The 22,912-nt window shown below is 34.4% G+C and overlaps 1 protein-coding gene across 1 annotated transcript in view; it reads right to left on the bottom strand.

Moving 5' to 3' along the window:
- Window positions 1-3,673: 3,673 nt before the first annotated feature.
- The window catches only part of LOC145670303 (cathepsin O-like), a 61,064-nt gene continuing 41,825 nt past the window's right edge, over window positions 3,674-22,912 (bottom strand). The window contains exons 5-7 of the mRNA XM_081738775.1: window positions 13,894-13,938; window positions 9,143-9,411; window positions 3,674-5,460 (exon numbers count right to left, since the gene is read on the bottom strand). Of these exons, the coding sequence (XP_081594901.1) occupies window positions 5,423-5,460; window positions 9,143-9,411; window positions 13,894-13,938 (352 nt within the window). The 3' untranslated portion in view covers window positions 3,674-5,422. The remainder of the gene's footprint in view (window positions 5,461-9,142; window positions 9,412-13,893; window positions 13,939-22,912) is intronic.

Below are 22,912 nucleotides of genomic sequence, written 5' to 3'. Positions count from 1 at the left end.
ACTTCAGCAAACATGTGATGCTAAAACGATCCGAAAAGAAGATATGCACTTAATATATTTTTTTATTGTTATATAGTTATATATGTGTGCGTACAAGCAACATTTTACACATTCAAGATTAATTATAATTGTTGCAGTGGAATTTATTAATATTTCAGATCTATCGCCATTTTAAATCAGGCGTAAGAAGCAAGTTCCTTCAGTAGATTTTAAGAATCTAACAGTTTAATTATTCAGTACACCCTTCTATAATCAATATTCAAAATTCATTCATATTACTGTATCATATCTGTTTGCTTAATAATTTTATAGAAAAAAAATACTGAAATACGAACTCTTTATCAAGAAAACATACATCAGAACAGTAATGAATTGTAACAGAAAGACAAATCAGTATATCCAGGAGAAAAAAATCAAAAGGAATAAAGTACATTTAAAGAGAGCAAAAAGCATATTTCTTATAATAATTGTACGTTGTAATACTACTACAAAAATTACAATTGCTGACAGTAAATTACTCAAGTATTTTATTTCGTAAACCGTATGTCTATTTGCCGTTAAACTCATAGTTTTAATTGCTGAGTATAAATATACAGCGTTAACATTCTGGGATTTTAAATATTATTCAACAAATATTTCCAGATAATTGTACGATATTCCGAAATGAAGAAATTTTCTACAATGGAAAGTATATCCGAAACATTGATTCTGCTTCTTTATTTTCTCAAATGTTCTGAAAATACATATGTGAAAATAAAGCGGTGGAATCAGTGAACACACTTAACAGTTAATATTGTGATGATTCAAGACATTAAACGCTTGAAATTCATATCAGGCATACCACTGACAACGCATTTATCTCCTCGAAGTCCCTTTTGTGAACTTTGTCTTCTTGAAGTAATTATGTCTTTTTCAAAATAAATTTTCAATATTGTAATCCTATTAAATTCCTAGATAATGTATAATAATGACCAACTATAAATGAAATGCACGATGAAAATACAAATCTAATTCTTAAAAAATATCTGAGAAGCCAAGAGGTAAATGTGTATATTTCAGACAGCAAAAGCATTCTCCAACTAACGTTGCATATGATTGGAAACAATTGTTTTTATTGACACTAGAGGTTTTCTACTTCAAGTGTGTCCCTGGCTGGCACTGCTGTCAATGTATGTTTTCCCGTATCCCCCTCGAAAGAGGAGGTACAAGTTGCTTCGGGCGAGTTTATTCAATAGTTGAATATGGACAAGGTTGTCACATTGACGAACTTCGCTGTGAATTGACTCGTCAGTCATTCTAAGTAGCCTACGATTTTCCCTCACCAAGACCAAACGACTGAATGACAAACTAGCAATACAGCCAAGGTCATTCACTTCTTTTTTCCAAAGCGAAGGGATGGTTTCATTCGTAAGAGGGTAGCAGGTGTGAGGTCGAAGTGTGTTTCACATATTTTCCGAGGGCAAATTTGAAATAGAAAGGATCTAAGAGGGTTTAATCTGCTGTGACAATTAAACGAATCATAAAAAAAAAGAAAAGAAAAAGTGAAAATCACAAATTAACTCAATCACTATTAAAGTGTCATATATGCAACTGATATTCTATAATGGATATTCTATAATTCGATTATGAAATACAATGGACCAGATAATGAAACATTGCAACAAAATGTAATTTTTCTGCAAGATTTCAAACTGAGTTTGATTACTAACATTGTGGCGGAAAACATAATATGACTTCAGAAAGCATCATTTATTAGCAGCTGACAAATTTTTACACTGGCATTACACCAGTGGAAAAATTAAAAACATGATAATCCAACACAATAGTTTCCAAACAAAAGGATGAAGCAGATCGTAGCGGACAATCCCAGCAAAATACATGTATCCATACGTTAACTGAGAAGCTACATGAGAGCAAGACGTAAAGTGCATACATTCGATACGTAGATGGTCTACGGCGTGAGTGTCACGTTTGATTGAAGTGTTTAAGAATGATCGAGAAAATCGTCACGAACGATGAAAGGTGGATTTAATGCAATAGTCGGCGATCATCATAGTGCTTTGATGCTGCTGAGCATTCATGGTGCTGTACAAAAGCAATTTGTTAATTTTCAGTGTTTCTGCTTGTGTATGTCTGAAGTTAAGACAACTCATTATGCGGACATACTGAAATTATGAATTAGCGATTTTATTGTGGCAAGCAAACTATTCTTCTTGTTTTGTTTGATAAGACTTGTTCTATTTGTTGGATATGCCAATAAAAATCTAGCTGACACTACGTAAGTAAAAGACATGAAATCCTTCATCACTCTTTCTCACACTTGTTTATTATTGATTTATTACTAACTTTCCCGTTTAAACCCTCTTTTATCAGGTAGGCATTTTCAGAATTGCAGAGATATGTTTTCTTAACGTTAGAGGCAGGAAAGTTCTTTCATTATAGGATTCGAACTTTGCAAATATTAGGGGCAGCAGCGTTGAGAGTATCTAGAAAATAGGGAGATTCTTTTAGTTAACGTTAAACATCCTGAACATTTCACATAGATTAATCCAATATTACATTCTCCCGACGAAGTTATTTCACGAATTGTTCGAACAATAAGCTTAAATAAATAACTTGAAATCTGGAGATGAATAGAAATCAATTTTCTTGTTACGAATGCCAATTTCTGTCCTTCAGTTCTCAAGATGACACACATTTCTATCAATGTAAATCATACATAAGCTAATACCAGTTTTTATAAGCATTTTATATTATGTTATTCTTTTGCTTTATTAAAGTACTTGTACACATTAAAAAAAAAAAAAAAAAAAAACATTAATTTTGTAGCTTTTGATTTATAATGCACATTGTTTACAAATTCTTATATTAAAACACAATAACACACTGAACAAAGCTATGTGATGTATGTAATATATATCACGTAACAATTTCAACACAATAACTGTGTCTTCATCAGACCTCCGGGAAGGAGTGGAAGTCTGATGAAGACACAGTTATTGTGTTGAAATTGTTATTTTTTTTTTTTTTAACATATTATCACATAGCCTTCCTCAGTGTGTTATTGTGTTTTAGTACAATATGGAAACAAGGCCTGCTAGAATAACTTCTTATATATATAAGATAGAGAGCAGAGGATTATACATCTTTTTTAAGTGAAAATTAAATGATAGTCTTTGCTAAAGACATTAGAGAAGATCACATGATACGTATACTCATGTCCCAAATTATTCTCGCATGTCTATAAATATCTTGTTGTAGGAATATAATTTGATAAAGAATTCGCCCGGTATTTCTCACAATGTTAGTATGTGTATAATCGGCAAAGACATGTATGTGGCAAATGTCATGTCAAAAGAGCAGTAAATAAGAACAATAAAACGAAAATAAAACTTTCTTGTCCATTTAGCAACATTTTGTTTTACTCATTCTAATTTTCGTATTTATAATTCTTTTCCTATGAAATTTATCACAAATATACATTTCCCGATTATACACATAGTATCAGTATTAAAAGTACCTTCCAAATCTTGATCAAATTATATTCTTGCAAGACGACAGATATAGATATAAGACAACCATTTTGGACATGAGTGTACATTTATGAATGAATGGGATATGGACGGCCACCATTAACCGAATGGCACATACGTTTTCTGGAAATTAAAATGCGTTCAAGCAGGGTTTTTATTAATTTTTCAGAAAAATTGACACATTGCACATTATATTTTATAATCATTTTCAGAAAACGTTAAAGATTTTCAGACAACATGAATGTAAACTAGAAATTGCTATGACACGTGTTCCTGTACATTACTAACAAGGGAAGTTCAGGAGAAAGCACTCGCTTGCAGAGAAACTAAAATCCCATTTGAAGGACCAATTCATGCTGATTACAAGTTAATAAAATCCCTGTATGTTTGAGAACTGTTCAAGAGATTCAACGTCTATCGGATAAAAAAAAAAAAAAAAAAAAAAAAAAATGTTTTGCAATAACTAACGAGTTTGTTAGTTAAAATCAGTTCTGATCTGTTCTCAATAATGATAGGTTAGAAATGAAAATTTAGAATGACACAATAATTTAGAATGATGTTCTGTTGATGATACTGTATGTTTCTTGAGATTTTAAGTAGTTCAAATCTTACTAATACTCTAATGTGCATGGTGAAGCTTCATGCATATCAGCGTGTTAACAAAACTGGAACTGCTGGAAATCCTTATGATAAAACCTGGAGTGATGAAGGTTTCTGTAAAAGGATGTCAAGATTGTTTTTATATATGGATTGGAACAACTGCTTAAATTCTTCACAGGATCTATTCTTACTTTTTGAAACTTTTTTCTAGTAACAGTCTTCCTTGAAAGTAATTGTTACATTAGTAGAAGAAATAATTCTGGAAGCCACATGATTTTTTTTTTTTTTTTTTTTTTTAATAATCTTGAAGGTACTTTTAGTCACAAAGGGCCGTCTTCTACCGATGGTCGTCTTTTACTCGTATAAAGTCATCAAAAGTCTAGTGAATCGTCCTATATATTAAAAGAATATCTAATAACACATTTCTTGTAAATTATCCCAACTCTGCTAATCGTAAAACTGGGGCATCATGTTGAACAAGTGTATAATGAAAAAAAATATATATATATATATATATATATATATAGTAATAAAACAACACAAATAAATGACAAACAACTGTATATATAAAAGTTAAGACGCTAGAACTGAATGACTAAGCAGGATGAAAACAGCATTCGTAAACCAGCTATGAGCATATATTTCGTACAGATGCATTTTAATTTATTTGTAACGAAAATAAGGCGTTTACAAGATATTTTATTGGGTAATCTTCTATACTCTATAACATTAGTTATTACGCGTAAGAATCTATCAGAATATTCAAGAAATGCACAAGTAAATATACTTTAGATAGTGATAAAGGCACTTGGACCCTTCGTTCACTGTTCACTATGAACTACATCTTACGATCCGCTACTAATGTTATTCATACCTGCTTTGCTTTCCAGGAATCAAATTACTGTCTGCATGTTAAGTTCATACATTGTTACCATACAAAATGTTTTAAATTCCTCGTAGGTTCTAAACGATTCAATAGCTGAAAATTTTACTTTTCTTTATAAACACTTTACAAAAACATGTATTTTAACAGAATTTGTCTCGTAAAATAATGAAATATGCCTTTATATGTAACTGAACATCTACCAAAATGAGACCTATCAACACTGACTTCGTAAAAGTTCGTATTATCCAGTCATGCGGATACTCTTATAGAACTTTATCCAAGTTCTAATATACAATATATTTACACGCATGTAATTTACATGCTCCTATTGCTAAATACATACTTCTTCTCTTAAAGAATATGGCACTTGTTATATGCACAAATTTTAGACTTGTCATCAGTATTAGAGCACATCGATTGAAGATACTTCGGTAACAATTCCTAGCAGAAAAAGAAAAAAAAATCAAATTTCAAAATCCTGAGGCATTGTATATCTAATTATACTTATCAATATTAGCAAAAAGTACGAGTCCTGCTCCTGACTTTCTGAATTACTTCACCTAATCTTCACTTCCTAATTGTCAAAATAATTCGATTTGTTAATTATTAAATTTCTGAATATAACATAAAATATGCAAAATAACGATGTAGTAAATATAAAATAAAAATACTCACTCATTGTACCTGAGTAAATGTGATGTCTTCAATATTGAAGCTGAAACCAGTCAACTTTAATCACAGGACAGGATGAAGTTATTTTGAAGGTTATTGGGGGAAAGGTAGACAACAAAGATTGTACAACTGCACTTTAAAAATTCTTGTAATACAGATGAGCACTTCTATGAAACTGGCAGTTACATGTTCAACGGTTCCAACTATTCTACCTAAATCATTCTGATAGAAGGGAAGTTTGAAAGTCCTACGAAAAAAAAAAAAAAAAGTTTACTAACGCAGTGAGAGTGTACTTCTCTCTTAGGTGCTCTTCTTTTGGATTCTTGTTGTGAACTGTTTATTTGTCCAGCAGATGAATAGATATGTAAATGTTATAGAACCATTACTTTTGTGTTCAATGATAGATTTTACTCTAGAATTCCGCATATTGATAGATAAATTTCAAAGGCAGTTTAGTGAGAATCAGCGAAGATATACGTATAAGGTCGGGCAAATGAAACTAGTATTTATTTGCAGTAATAGGGTGAGTTGTCAACATGAAATTTTCTAGAAAATACAAAGGCAAATATGTTAATGAAGGTTTCTAAGCTCCCGTTAGCTCTAGCATTTAAGGAATACAACATCCAGCGTATCTTCTTTCTGAATGATCAATAAACTACATGAACAGAATATTTCTAATTTTATCATGAACAATAGTGAATTTAACAAAACAAAAATTTGTGCAACATACAAATCAAGAAATTCAAGTTTCAATACAATTACATGTTGATACCGGAAAAATGTAACCAGCAAATTAATATCAGTATATCTGGCAACTGAATGGACACAGACCTAGCTTAAACAAACTCATCTTATTATAATCTATCTTGAGCTAATGCAGATGCAATGCTGGTTAGATGTTGTCGGGCATTTAATACTAGACAGATTAAATGCTAGGTTATACTAGGTTATAGTACATGGGCAACATGTTTCATGTTGTTTTCGAATGTTTAGGCCCTCCTGGAATCTTGCCCACAGTTGCGAAATTACACTACGAGCTACAGTCAACTCCACACCCACATCTCGTTGGATGTGTCCCATTTTCAATCTTCCGATAATAAGGTCGCACGTAATGTGTAGATGCGTTCTTTGTGCCATTATCTGTTTCCTATGTATTTTATGTGTAACTATGCAGCTGTACGTAACATTTCACTACCAAAATAATCTTACATATCTCATTCACCGATGATTAATCATACTCGTAGAGGCACCAAGTTACGTCATTTGTAAGATATGACGTGATTTTTTCTGTCAATTTCAAGATCATATGTTTCAAAACTCTCTCGTGGTTATACGGTTAGCGTACGCACCTTCGGTACGAGAGCCCGGGATTCGATTTCCATTCGGAGCTCGTTATTCGGATTCCACATGAAGATATAGGACATATCGTCTGTTTATTTCAAGAACGACATAACCCAAAAATGTTCCTTATTGACTTATGGGCAGAAAATGAAAGCTAATCTTGATGTCTATCTCTGGTAAAAATTTCACAGACGTGATTACAAAACTGGGTGCTACAGAGCACTTTGTGTCGTTCTTGCGCTCATTTGTTTTCATTGCGTTTCGAAACTTTAAGCGCTTCTCCTGAAAAGTTAGGAGTTATGAGTTGAGTTATGTCAATCTTGAAATAAAAAGGCGATTTATGCCCAGCTATTAAATAAATGCTGAACGAGATGCCGAACTCTAAATCAACCACAATCACATTTTCTGCCATGGTGTCTCGGGTTAGAAAAAAAGAACTTTAATTTTGGACATGAGTGTAGTTTGACTATTGTTAGTTCTTAACAAGCAACACTACTACTGAATAATAATAATAATAATAATAATAATAATAATAATAATAATAATAATAATAATAATAATAATAATAATAATAATAATAATAATAATAATATAAATAAATAAATAAATAAAGTTTCTATCACATTTCTGCTGAAAGAATTCACAGGAAGACCACGATGGAAGAGAAGTAAATTCATGTTGTTTCGGAATGATCCCTGAAAGCGAAGACCAATACGTGGAAATTCCTTTTCAGTAGAGTTAACAAACTTTTTTCCTATCAGAGTAATTTGTCATTAGAATCTGAATGTTTATATTATTTAGACCTGAAGAATGAACACAAAAATAATTTCTTCTGAAGTACTACTAACAACCAAAGACACAGAAATATATGGCACTCACGATCACTTAAAAATTTCAATTGGTGTTCCATTTTATTCAATGGAAATTAGAAAATTAGAACCTATACTTCAATGATAGTAAAGGTTTACCAGCATGTGGAACCTACGAATGGTGTGAAGAAATCACACTTTCATGACCTTGCACTCCGGCCACTTTTATCCCCAAGTTTCCACCTGAATGACAAAAATCCAGACCCCCTATTACGGGTAGGTTGCTCAGTTGGTATGTAGACGCCTTACCGACTACGCTATTACGATTCTACGTTTCACAATATTAAAATGACATTATTCCAATTCTTTCCAAAGTATGTAGAGAAATCTGACTGGTTACAGAAGGTATTACGCTCATGTTTCTCCTTCATTCGAGTATGCGATACAGTCAGCGCCTATATCGATATGACGAAACGCAACATTAAAACTAAGATCAATAAAGACTAAGATCAGGATTTAGAAAAATAAATAATACCATATCAGATGTTTCTAAGCATTTCAGAACAAGCCATGACCTTGCACAGGTCAGTATTCTATACCCCTCAGCAACTAACACGGAAAGGAAGTTTTCGAATCAACCTTTATTAAAACAAGAAGTCCAAAATTACCCTGTGACCAAAAAAAAATTAGGAGAAATAAGAATATTATTATTAATTAACTAACTTTCACCATTAATACTATCACAGTCGTTAGAAACACTGCACATCTAACCTCCAATTTCATTGCATTTGTATTTGAGTTTAGCGTCTCGTTCAGCAGATGGTTATATGAGACATAGACCTACACTTAACATGGGATCCGAACCACATAAGCTCCGCCAGGAATCAAACCCGGGCCTTCCACGCCAAAGGTACGTACGCTATCCTCATAGCCACGAAGGAGTTCTCCAATTTCATAAAACATCGCTCATCTGTATTACAATTTCTGCAGCGCAGTGTTAAAATGTAAATGTCCACTTTTCTACTCAAAATCTCCAAAATTATCGTAGAGATTATCCAATATTATCCAAGATTGACAATTTTCAACCCAAGACATATTTACTCACGTATACAGATGATATACTAATATAACACTGATATGTTTGGTTGTTTTCACATGCTCAATGCCTGAAAGAAGACATGGTAAAGCTAGTGCAAGGGAAGACATGATTAAAAGTCAAGTCATCGTGAATGACTCAACTATATAGACCGACTAATATCCAATAAGAATTGAAATTTTCATTAATTTAGAGATTGACTTACCACAAAGATTTCTTCCATAGGCAATATAAAGGTAGCCTTTATCACCAAACTCAACTCCCCACGAGTTTCGCACAATATAATGAGGAACTTCAGCGTCTAAATTGTACCCTACAATTTGTACTGCATGATTTATGCGATCGCGACTACTAGCACAATGGTACTGTATCACTCCACCTAAGTAATTCTGCCAGTTCATAGCATTCACTGCCACAGCTACTGGTCCATGGAAGGCCAGCAGTTTCAACATATAATCTTCGTGGTCGACTAGACTGAAGAAGAAAATAGAAAACAAAAATGATAAAAAGAAATTTCATTATAAAATAATATAATATGCATATGCATTATAAATAATATGCATATGCTGTAATATTTTTAAGAACTAGCAGATATGCAGGCACAGTATTCTATAGACATAAAAATTAAAGCTTTTTGTTATGCTCACTCTCTACTGTTTTAAATCCTAGTGAACAACTAAAGACTAAAAGAATATTAACCCCCGTGTATTACCGTGAAAAATATAGCGTAGGAGATACCATGGAGTCCTTTTGAGATCCCAATTGAAGATAAGCAATTTCTGCACAGAAATTTTACACAAATATATTTCAAAACAATACTTTAATGCATTCCTCTGCAACTCACTGATATCATCGTCATCCAAAATAGAAAAGAAATACTTGGTGACCATGTCACAAGATAAAAGGCACAACTACAACCCAGAGTAGTCAAATCATATCATGTTCTTGTGATTGTTGCAGGAAGTAACGGATTTTAGCCCCTTTTTTAATGTGCAATTTCATTCCCATTCGAAGATGGATTGACCGTAAAAACTAAAGCCTTAGCTGGGACCATAAGCATTCATTTATTGGTATTATCATTGGGAGACGGGTATCAGGATTTATTTATTTATTTATTGATATATTTATCTAGTTAGATATATAGAAGAATTTAGCCCTTTGAAACTAACCGCTTTGTTATTCACAAGCTGTTGAAAAATATAAACGGGTTTCAAGATATCTATTGCTTCAAGCTGTAACCTGAGGAAGAAAGAGGCAAGGTCACAAACAATATAGTGTAACTGAAAAAAAAGAAAAAAAAACTTATTTTCTTACTACACACCGTACTTACTTTATTGTGTCAATAATGAAATAATTTTCAGGAACAATATATTAGTAGTTTCTGCCAGCTATTCAGGATTATGTAAACTACTAATTTTGTTCGATTGGTAAGAAAGAAAGAAAAATGCGATTATTTACATGGCTAATAACTTGGGGTCCTTTTACGACCCCAGTGATAATCAATCATTTTTCACATAACAGCATAACAACAAGGCAATACCAAACGATAATTTGTGGTCAATATATTAACCCTTTCACTGTGGAAGGCGACGGAAAGAAAATTTCCCTAACCTGCGAATGTCGATTATAGTCGACGTGTTAAAATTTGTCTGTATCTTGGTTTTGTCGATTGTAGTCGCCAAAGGTTTTCTGTGCGATTTCTATTGTTTATCGAAAACAATAGAACACAAAAAAATTGAACGGTACAACTTTGACGACTACTCTCGACAAAGCCAAGATACGGACAAACAAATTTTAACACGTCGACTATAGTCGACATTCGCATGTTAAGGAAATTTTCTTTCTGTCGACAAAAGTCGACTTCCTCTGTGAAAGGGTTAAATAACTTTGGGAAAAAATACAAGAACAGACTTCTAAATACTCACGTTCATTTAAGAGATATACTACATTAAATATCTCTAGGGGTCCTAAAAGGACCCCACAGTAGTACACAAGAGTTAAAAACGTAGAGTGAGTCAGATAATAGCTACAAAATACTATTGAACAAAGTAGTAATTGTTTCAAACTTATTCTTATAGACCAAAAATAAAGGCGCAATTTCCAACGTCATAATTATTGGGCATCCTAATTTATAAACTATACGAAAACTCTTGAAAGAAATTATTAGTTTGTGTAATAGTGTTTTCTAAATATTACCTGGCTTACTTTCCAAATATTTTAATGTTCTTCATTGTCTTCAACGTATTCACTAAAATTCGAAATAGTGGGGGCGAGTTCAGCAAAAAGCCCTAATCGAAAGTAAGGGAATCTACAACACACGTACTTTTGAACACGCTCGTTTTACAATAGGAATGGAAATTAAATAATTAAGATAACTTGTAGTAAAAGTTATATTTTCTGACCTCTGCAATATCTTGTATCGAATCTTGATCTCAACTTTCACGACGTATACTTTGTTTTAATATCGATCTATAGCTTTATTCTGTATTATCGGTAGAAATGAAAAAAAAACGCCGTTTTTTCCCATAAAAAACAGGCTTTTGGGAGAAAAACGGAATTTTCGCTTTTTTGACTTCTTATGATTTTCTTACTTCACCTTCGTTTTCTTGTAGTGGATTCCACAATTAGTAAAGTGGAATCCACAATTAATAACAACTTATGAATCCTACGTTCAGTCCGGGGCTGGCTATCTTTGTTTTCCAACTCGCATTTCGTTGGAGGCCATCAAGTATAAGTCATGTAACCTAATATAACACTATAGTAATGTTGATTGCCTAATCTCTTATTAAGTTCCTGAAAATTAACATCTTGTCATGTGTGTTGGACGGGTTTTCTAAATTCGAACTGTAGACAAGAAAAAAGTATCATAAATCAAGAAATAGATACAAACCCAGAACAAGGAAAAGATAAACCAGAACCAGATATTTGTTTCGGTGATACTTCGCTTACATTTCTTATATTCAATGGTATCATTCAAATCATTTAATAACTGGATCTATGATTAATATAGTAAACTGACATTATTATTATTATTATTTAATCCAATTCTACTAAGCTCTCCCCGTTGGTCTAATTGATAGTGCGTGTGCCTTTGGTGTATGTGGTCCCGGGTTTGATTCCTGGTCGGAGTGCACACAAAATAATTTCCCAAACATTTACTTCCATTAATCATCCGCCTCTTTAAACCTTAAGTGCATAATTGTGGGACGTTTAACTAAAAAAATCTCATTTCATTTCCAACGATACTAGTAACAGTGACTATAAACAAATCATGCAGCAAGTTTATATTGACACTTTGTGGATAACACTCGTCACGTTTTGACAACAAGGCTAGTTCATGTTTAGAATATTTGAGGGATGCTTTCTCTTTAACCTGACATTAAGGGGTACCAATCGGTATCAATTTGCGACAGTTCAAAGCAAAATTTGCGTTCTGATGAAAAACTAAACACATATTACAAAAACGAACTGAGTCTGCACAGTGACATAATTCATTTCCATTGATGAAATGCGGTAGAAAATTAAAGTGCTGCAGCATGTCTTAATTGTCTTTTTCAAAGCTGAAAATAAAAAATGCATACTAGATTCTCAAAAATAGTACTCAAGAATTATTATTATTCGTAAGTACTGAATCTAGAGGTGGAAAGAAGATTTTACCAACCGGTTTCTGCGAGCCCGCTGACTGACATCACTGCTTTTATCTCGTTTAATTTCGCTCATATTTTGTTCTTCGTTAGAAAATACTTTACTGTGAGCTTCAGACACACTATTAGAACTTAATCTGAGTTCAGGTTGCAAAATTAAAACTACAAAGGAACACTTTGGATATGGTGTTAACTTAATAGAAATAAAAGTTTATTTACAGAGTTTATTTCTTCTTTCTTTATACCGTATCAATATATTTTGTATTTGAAGTAAGAAACTTGAGTATACGTAGCGTTTTCAACCTTTTCCTGCTCGAATTTTAACAGCCTCAATAAATGATAAGTATAGACGATTAGACAAATACATCTGTTCTGTGTAACCTCCTACATGTAAGATATCTTTAATAATAGTAATAATAAAAAGCCCGTTTCTAACAGTTCTCTTTCCTTGTTGTTACTTCCTCAGTGTTGGTTCAGTCTTTGCTAGTAGAACCTCGTAGTATTCTTGATATCTGGCATGGACATGTGTGCACATCAAGAAGCATCGTGTTAACAGACACAAAGTAAGCCTTCTCGTCAAACATGTTGACATCAGCATCTTTTACAGTCAAATATGTATTAAATGATTTTCCAGACAATTTTGGGGAGTCTTCACTCAGTATATACCTAAATAACAAGAACCCTCTTTCAGCAACTACATTCTCATGTGATAACGTGTCTGCAACCTTTACGATCAAAGTAGCAATAGGTTTCTTTTCTTTCTTTCTTCGACAGCACAATACAAGCAATTATTTACTTTATCTCAGACTTCTGCCCCCTGATATAATAACACAGTTGAACCGAGGACATATTTGAATTAACAAGGAAACTTCGATTTGGATCTCTTCAGCAATAAAACAGTAATTCAAACCTTTTTTAGATGTTCGCTTAAAAAACAGTATAAAATACTTTGTCATTCACCCTTACATTTAAATAATTTTATGCCTTGAAAAAAAATCTTCCCTACTGTACTTGCCGAAATTATTATTATTATTTATAAATTAACTGGAATTTAATTTCGAATCGTACTTAAAGAATAGTACGCAATACAGCTTTTAGTTTCAAATTTCAAAAATTAGCTACTTCGCATGTATGATCATAGGGCAACTACTACATCCATTGATCCCAAATCTCTTTTATGTGTCGTTAAATGTCTATCGATAACTAAGATACTAAACTACAGTTGTACGATAGACTGCGTAAAATGTAAAAAATATATGTTTATTCTAATAAAATATACGCTATTTTAATGCAAATACGTAATTATACTTACTCTATACACGTAAAATTATCTGCAACTTGAACTCCTTTTGGTGGTCTGAAAAGTGTAAAAGATTTTTTTCTTCTTGAACATTTAATATATATTAACATAATCTTACAGTTTAAATATATATTATGTTTTAACACAATATACAAAGAAAGTGGAGCTAGCATTAAAAAAAAATATATAGTCAATATTTTCTTTAGTTAGTTTGTAAACAGCAACTTGAATTGTGACTAATTACTATTCCATTTTTCTTAACCCATTGCTATATTACATCACGATTACAAATTTATTGAAATTATAACTGAAAGTAAAGAATTCAAGCAAGTGTTTCCCCTAGTATGCACGAGAGACAAGTTCGATTCCTTGAAAGAATTAATCTGATTTGGATCCCACGTTTAGCAGCAAGTTCGCGTTTCACATTATCTTCTGCACTTTTTCTTTTCTTTTTTCTTTTTAATTTGTTTGTTATTTAGTTGATCAGTTAGTTATTAGTTACACTTCTCGAAAAACATAAACAATTCCATTATTTCCTCATTATTCACTGTCATTTATTGGCATCTAATCTTATGTACACTCATGTCCAAAATTATTGTCGCATGTCTATAAATATGTTGTTGTAGGAATATAATTTGCTAACGAATTCGTCCGGTATTTCTTACAATGTTAGTATGTGTATAATTGGCAAAGACATGTATGTGGCAAATTTCATGTCAAAAGAGCAGTAAATAAAAATAAAACGAAAATAAAAGCTTTCTTGTCTATTTAGCAACATTTTGATTTACTCATTCTAATTTTCGTATTTAATCATTATCAAATTATATTCTTACAAGACAGATATAGATATGCGACAATAATTTTGGACATGAGTGTACATACTGAAAGCAAAACCGAACAGTTAAAACTAACAACAGCAGTTGATGAATTCGACAGAAAGATGAGACAAACTAATTCATGCATTCCATAAAGCTATGGTGCAGTATAACATATTGTAATATCCTATGTGATGTCGTAAAAAAAAAAAGCAGTTCCACGCTTCAATGTTTACAAACAACACCACATGGTTCAGCAAGAGGATATTCCACCAGAGGGACCTGTAATCACATGCAGACGACGGCTTCTGGCCCCTCCCACGGAGCAGAAGACGACATCGGAGCAACAGCGCCACCGCCACCCAAAAGGACCCTATAAATTGGATGGACGAAGGCAACTCGACACCAGTTTTCTGGTGACCCTCCTCTAGTCTGCTACGGGACTCTTGGAGTAACCTAACCCCAGGCCTCTAGTCTGCTACGGGACTACGCCTATCCTATCTCCTGGCTTAGCCTGCTACGGGGCTCTGTCTGGGTATCCCAACCTCAGCCGCTTAGCCTGCTACGGGGCTCTGTTGGCAACTTAACCTGCCTCTGCTTGCTACGGAGCATTGGTTCCCTAACTCCACTCCTCTTAGCCTGCTACGGGGCTCTGTTGGAGATCCTGTCTGCGACCACTCGGTCAAAGACTACCTTTTACTCACCCTTTTAAATAGAGACCAAATTGTATAGTATTTTGTACAAATACTCATATTTTTATAATAAAACTGGTAGTGGGAGTCGATTCCGGACACTCTTTTTATTATCTGCTCTACCTCTTCCTTATATGAGACGAATTTACACAAAGTTTTACATGGTAGAGGCTTGACCGACTCAGAATAAACTCTGAATACTCCCCTACCGGACAGTATTTTTATTAACCGGAAGTGGACTTTTTTTTTCTGTGGAAGGTATGTGAATTTTTTAAAGTGTTAGTGTTTTTAAGTGAACTGAATTTTGTTTATGCCTCAAACTAGAACTGGTAAAAACACTTTTCCAGAAAACATTTTTAACATGGAGCAAAATTCGCGCCCTTCTTTTAATATACCACACCTCACTAAGTATTCGGGACACGTTACGGAGGACCCCGATAGATTTTTTATGCTTTTTGACCATCTTGCATTATTGCATTCGTGGAATGAACAGAAAAAGAAAGAACTATTACCTATGTACTTACAAGATGTAGCACTTGATTTAGTCCTACAGTTAAAGGCCCAGAATCAGTTAGACGCGCTTAATTATGAACAATTAAAAGACAAATTAGTTGCACTGAGTAGACCAAGATTACCGGCATATCGAGCGGAATTCGAAATTTTTCAAGTCCAACAAGGTGAAAACGAGCCAGTAGATGCTTATTTTCTCAGAAAATTAAGGGTCATTAGGCAAGTTTTGCCTCAGGCCACCGAGGAGCAGAAAATAAATTATTTATCCTTAGGTTTAAAGAAAACTTTTTTGCAACAGATAGCGTTAGAAACATTTACAACTGTTCACGCCTTACAAACGCATTTACACAACCTCGAGAAAGCAAATGACCTCATGAAGAAACGTGATTACGTGGAATTACAACAGGCATTCCATTCACTCAGCGATCAGAGTACACCAGTCAGCAGTTTACATTCATCAGCAGTCGCGGGCGCTTCCTTCCCTGTACATCATCAACAACTGGCCTATCCAATATGTAACCCAACACCTAGTTGGAATCAATACCAGCAACCAGCTTCAGTTTTTCCTACACCTTCAGCACCACAGCTACAGGGTGCATCACAAAATCAGATAGTTCCAAATCCTTCCCCCCAAGTTGCTAATCCGAATCCCCCTCCCGAACCCCCCGCGCCTAGCACATCTAGTAATTCCAGTGCAAACAATTCATTAGATTTTACTAAATTGGCAAATCAAATGGCTGAACTATCTCTTCTTGTAGCTCAAAATGCCATTAAGAACTCACAATTTAGAAGAGGTGGCCGTAACAATTATAGGTCGAAAAGTACAAATAACGGAAATCAAAATCGGCAGAGAAATGGAAATAAGAGCAATTCTAAAAATAATAATAAAGATAATAATAGTAATCCTAGGCCGGAAACTGTTACAGTATGCGGTACGTGCTATAAGAAAGGTCATTCTTCCAGTACATGTTATAAGAACAATCAGCAGGGAAACGCCTAGGGGGGCCCCAGGACACACCCTCTCAAGAACATGTTCTGAGGGCCGAGAACCAGGAAAAAAGTGAACAACAAAGATTGACAAATACATCACTTTATGCAGTAGCTCCGTTATCAGATAGAAGGGAGAACATTAAAATGTTAAACCAGGAACATAAATTATTAATTAATGTAACAATTAATAAAGAAAAGTATCCTGTGATCATAGACACTGGCAGTTCATTGAGTCTTTGGCCTAAAAATTGGCTTCCACCAAACACAAAATTGATTCCTTTTAGCACTAATCTACGAGGAATTGAGAATTCTGTCGTAAATTTACGCTATATAGCTTTGATTACATTCAGAATTGGCTCAACAACATTTTCTCATTATTTCAGAATTTTAGAGCATGGAGATTTTTTGCCTTTATTCGGTGAAGACATTCTAAATCGATTACAGACCAAAATTGACTTAAAGAATAACATGTTGTCAGTATACAAGAAACCACGGCCTCCGCAGTATCCAATTGAAATTGATACCCAGGAAAAATTATCTGCTAACGCTATGCATACAATAAAACAGCACAAGTCGGCTGATGTTTATACAACACGAAACGTTACCATACCAGCCAGGTCACATTTCTTTTTACCAATTAATATCAAGAATCGGCAAAAGAATAATAAATACTTTTTTATCTCTCCATTAGAAAATTTGCTGGACAAATACGGACTACAAACGTTGCCTACTAAAGTACCTAAGAATAATTTGACTTTATTGATATCAAATCCTACAAGTAGACCGGTAACGTTAGTAAAGAGCACCCCAATTGCGTATGTTGAAGAGAATGTTCAAGAAGTAGATTTACAGGGTGATTACCAAAAAGATGAACAAAATGACGAAACATTTTATAGAACGGAACAAGAAATTCAGAATAGGCTGGAAGAGACCAAGTCACTCTTTGATATTAAACTATTTGACATCAATCCAAGTTTAACGAGTCAGCAAAAGAAAGCTGTGCATGATCTACTTTTTAGATACAGGGATGTCTTTTCTTATACACCAACTGACATTGGCTACTTTCGTGGCTATGTACATAAAATAAGAATAGATAAAGGAGCCTCTTTTCATCAGAGATCACCTCCCATTCCATTGGCAGTAAGACCCCAAATTGACTTACAAATTAAACAACTTTTAGATGCCAATATTATTAAAGAAACTAGTGACAGTTCTTTTTCCTCGCCACTTCTCATAGTGAAGAAGCCAAATACTTCAGAGTTCCGCTTAGTTCTCAACCTCCAAGCTTGCAATAGGTTCTCACACTACTTAAGTATACCATTTCAAAATACGGAGGATATTCTACACGTTTTAAGAGGAAAAAGCTCTATATCCACAATTGACATAAAAACCTCGTATTTCCAGCTATTACTGCATCTCAAAAGTCAAAAATACATTACTTTTGAGCTCAATCATACTAGGAAGGCATATAAGTTTCAACGTTGCGTAATGGGGCACACTTCGTCCGCCGCTGCCCTAAGTATAGCTGTACGAATGCTTTTAGAGGGACTACCACCGCGCATAACAGCCTTTGCGGATGACCTCGTTATAGGAAGCAAAAATTGGAAACAACAATTGTCAGACTTGGAATTGCTCTTTAAAAGGTTAAGGAAACACGATTTTAGAGCAAACCCGAACAAGACCCATCTATTATACTCGGAATTAGAAGTTTTAGGATTCACAGTTAATGGAAAGGAGATTAAAATATCACCTAAAATTTCCAATAAAATACGCAATTTTAAGAAACCAACCTCTAAACGCACCTTGAAGAGTTTCCTCGGACTATGCTCTTATTTGAGGGCACATATTAAAGATTTCACGGAAAAGGTGAAACCTACTTTGTCACAAACAGAAGAATTTTATCTATATACGCCTATGGGACTTCATCTTACTACGCGTAAATCTGTTAAAATAGCACTCCAAAGAAACCACATGTTAGCCGCTGATGCAGTTAATCGCTCATCAACTTACTTTTTTAAGTATGAAGAATTTCAACGCATAATTACCGATACTTTGAATCTTCCAACTAGGACCTCAGCTAACTTCACGTTAATATATAGAAATTTGCCAAAAAATCCAAATTTGAATTTTACTCATAACCTTCAAAATTTACAACGCACCATAACTTCGATGCACTCCTTACTACAGCACGAACAAAATTCTTTGTTGGATAAGATGCCGCAACTACACCTTTCCACTGCATTCCCGTGGACTATAATTGCTATAGCCATTCTTATTTTCATATTATTGCTTGGTCTTGGCATATTCTTATATTTTATTTATAAACGCATTATTAATAACAATGCCTCATAGACATTTTACATTGTATCGCCACTAATTATCAATTGTAATAAATTTTTTCTCTCTCTCCTTCCAGTATGGAGCATCTTTATATAACCGTATTAATTGCAACTTTTTTAGTACTCCTAAGTCTTATTATTTTATACATATTATATCGTCGTCTTCGCTCGTTACCAAACAAATCTAGAACGAACCGCATAGAAATTTCATCTCCTATTCCCTTGGAAACATTTAATACCAATAATACAACTAAGGAGCAACAGCTAACACAGACTCCAACCCCACTTACTATAAGTGAATTAGTATATATTTATTGACGCCAAGCCAAAAACAACCCTACCTCGAAGGAAATGAAGTGACATATTAAAATGCGCCGATCCTGCCTGTGATTAGGGACTAACTGTTTAGTGCTTTCTTCCGCTACCTTATTACTGCTCCGAAAAGTGATTTTTTTGTGTGTTGCAAGTGTTATTAATGTTTTAGTGCTTTTTTTTGTGTGTGATACCTCAGTGTTGCCAACCCTCATATAAAGAAAAATAACCCTTCGGCTTATTTTTTAAACAAGCCAGGGGGGTGTAATATCCTATGTGATGTCGTAAAAAAAAAAAAAAAAAGCAGTTCCACGCTTCAATGTTTACAAACAACACCACATGGTTCAGCAAGAGGATATTCCACCAGAGGGACCTGTAATCACATGCAGACGACGGCTTCTGGCCCCTCCCACGGAGCAGAAGACGACATCGGAGCAACAGCGCCACCGCCACCCAAAAGGACCCTATAAATTGGATGGACGAAGGCAACTCGACACCAGTTTTCTGGTGACCCTCCTCTAGTCTGCTACGGGACTCTTGGAGTAACCTAACCCCAGGCCTCTAGTCTGCTACGGGACTACGCCTATCCTATCTCCTGGCTTAGCCTGCTACGGGGCTCTGTCTGGGTATCCCAACCTCAGCCGCTTAGCCTGCTACGGGGCTCTGTTGGCAACTTAACCTGCCTCTGCTTGCTACGGAGCATTGGTTCCCTAACTCCACTCCTCTTAGCCTGCTACGGGGCTCTGTTGGAGATCCTGTCTGCGACCACTCGGTCAAAGACTACCTTTTACTCACCCTTTTAAATAGAGACCAAATTGTATAGTATTTTGTACAAATACTCATATTTTTATAATAAAACTGGTAGTGGGAGTCGATTCCGGACACTCTTTTTATTATCTGCTCTACCTCTTCCTTATATGAGACGAATTTACACAAAGTTTTACAATATTGTAAGCGGAAAACTCATCTTGACTGAGTTTCTGAGAAAATCGCTCTCAAATATGTTCTGCAAGTGTGACAGGACACATGGCTATATTCCGTTCGAATCACCCATTAAATTCAGATTTAAATTTTGCTACGAAAACTGTATTCACTGATATATCATTGCATTCATCCAAAGTTCTTGGTACAAAGACAAATTTTGAAACATTTTCTGCAAATGGTGAAAACTAGGTTCTGTAAACATTTCATACATTGCGCTATGAAGTATTTCTAGCTGTTGTTAATTACAGTAAATTACATTGCTACCTCCCTGACAATTAATGCAATAAATTAACTTAAAATTTATGTAAACATCGTTTGGAAACAAACAGATTATTTATTATCAGATTCTCAAATTATCTTATTCAATATATTTTTTTTTACAGTAATTAAAACCACTTTCTACTTATTAAAAAACAAGGAAAACAAAATTTATCTTTGCATGCAAAGCATTGGATGATTACAATAGCATTACAGTTAATACACTTTGCATAGCCAAAATTAAATCTGAATTTAACAGGTGATTCGAATGGAATGTAGTCATGTGTCTTGTCACAGTTTCAGAATATTTTTGAGAGCGGTTTCTCAAAAATCCAATCGAAATTATTATTATTATTATTATTATTATTATTATTATTATTATTATTATTATTATTATTATTATTACAATATATAATACAGCGCCATTAGCTCTATCAAATGCACTAGTTAGTTCGACTCACCTAGGGTCTCTTTAAAGTGGCTCACAAAATTTTATCACTATTAAAGCGGAAATAATTTTCTAAAATGTCTGGAAAAATTTTGTTACAGATATAAATTATATTCTCAATTCCCCCGGCGTACTATTACTAAAAACAGACTATATAATTTCCACCTGTTAATGCAATATTATGATAACGTACTGGTTGTTATTATTTTGCTTTCGGCAGGTCCTGGGAATAATGAGTTTTTTTTCTACCACTACTTTTTTTCTATTAGGTGCAAATTAAATGTTCACTTTGACTTCTTTAATATCCTATGATTATGCTCCGAGGTGGTGAAATGAAGAAAGTGGGAGGAAAGGGAGAACCCGAGAAAACCCATGGTGCGAACTCGAGGTAAACGCTCTATCATTGACCTACGGCGGTCCCATCCGCTTTGAGATCTAGTGGGAAACTCACTTCAACAACACAGCACAGGGATGGACTAAGGTCATGCATCTAACGTCCAGCAAACAGATCTGAGTACACAGTCAGAAACAAGTGCGTTGTTAAACAGAGTCCTACGAAAATGCACAATGAAGAACACACAATTTGTTCTTTACGAATTCAAACTAAAACATCCTGCACAGCAAGCCGCAAAAAAAATTACAGTGCAATTGAATGTGCCAGGACTGGCGAACGCATCATCTGCCGTTTGTTTTTCAAATTTCGTTCCGGTGACATATTGTAAAATTAGCCCTGTGAAAACTGACCATCAAATGTTTGCATAAGTTCTTCAGGAACACCGTAGAAGAAGACTCTTGGAAAATTGTTCGTGGGTTAGGAATACAACATACCACTGTCGTTCAGCGGCTCTGTGAAGGTGAAAAGCTTGCACTCGTGGGTTCCACCGGAGCTGATACCGGCCAACAAGAATCGCTATCTAGGGCTGTGCAATTCTTTGAGTGAACAATAAATTTTAAGATTTCCTGCATCGGATTGTCACTTCTGATAACATAAGGATTTCCTACGACAATCGTAATGGTCAAGACAGTGTTAGGTCGAGATCAACGTCCAGAACAATGTCTCAACCACTAGTCAATTTGCAGATATTGCTGCTTTGATAGTGGGTAAAATTCATCATGTCTTTCTCCGTCGAGGCAAAAACATCCTGCGAATCTTCATAGTCCTGAACTCCATAAAATGCAGCCCAAACTTGTCTGCAAGAACCTACCAATGACCAACCGGCATGGTGTCCCCACGTTCCACGACAATTCATGCCCACGTGTCGCTCAAAAGATTGTGCACACTCTTCATTAGTTGCAGTATGAAACTCACCCACCGTATTCTGCTGACAGCTCTTCCTTCTACTACCATTTCTTCCAGCATCTCAATCACTTCTTGAGCGATTTGCATTGCAGATTTTCGGTTTCTTTCGCCATAGAATCTAACTGCTGGCTAACCAAAGTGTGTGGTTGCAGACAGAGACTATTTTTTCTTTTCTTTTGGAAATGACGTATCTTTAATTTGCATCAATATAATAAATCAAGTGACTGAAATGTGAGCTGAGAAGAGAATATTAAGCTTTATAACTAATGTCCGGATTTGTATGTAATTACATATTTTTTCCTTCATATGTAGGTTCGTCAAATCCTTAAATGTTTGCGATTTACACCTGTAGGGTGCTTCAACTCAAGTTTCATATTACATAT

This window comes from Thermobia domestica, chromosome 14, assembly GCF_964235325.1.
Source record: "Thermobia domestica chromosome 14, izTheDome1.hap1.1, whole genome shotgun sequence".
Taxonomy (NCBI): Eukaryota; Metazoa; Arthropoda; class Insecta; order Zygentoma; family Lepismatidae; genus Thermobia; species Thermobia domestica.
Note: the sequence above shows the minus strand (reverse complement) of the source record. Positions and strands in the feature narration are given on the sequence as shown.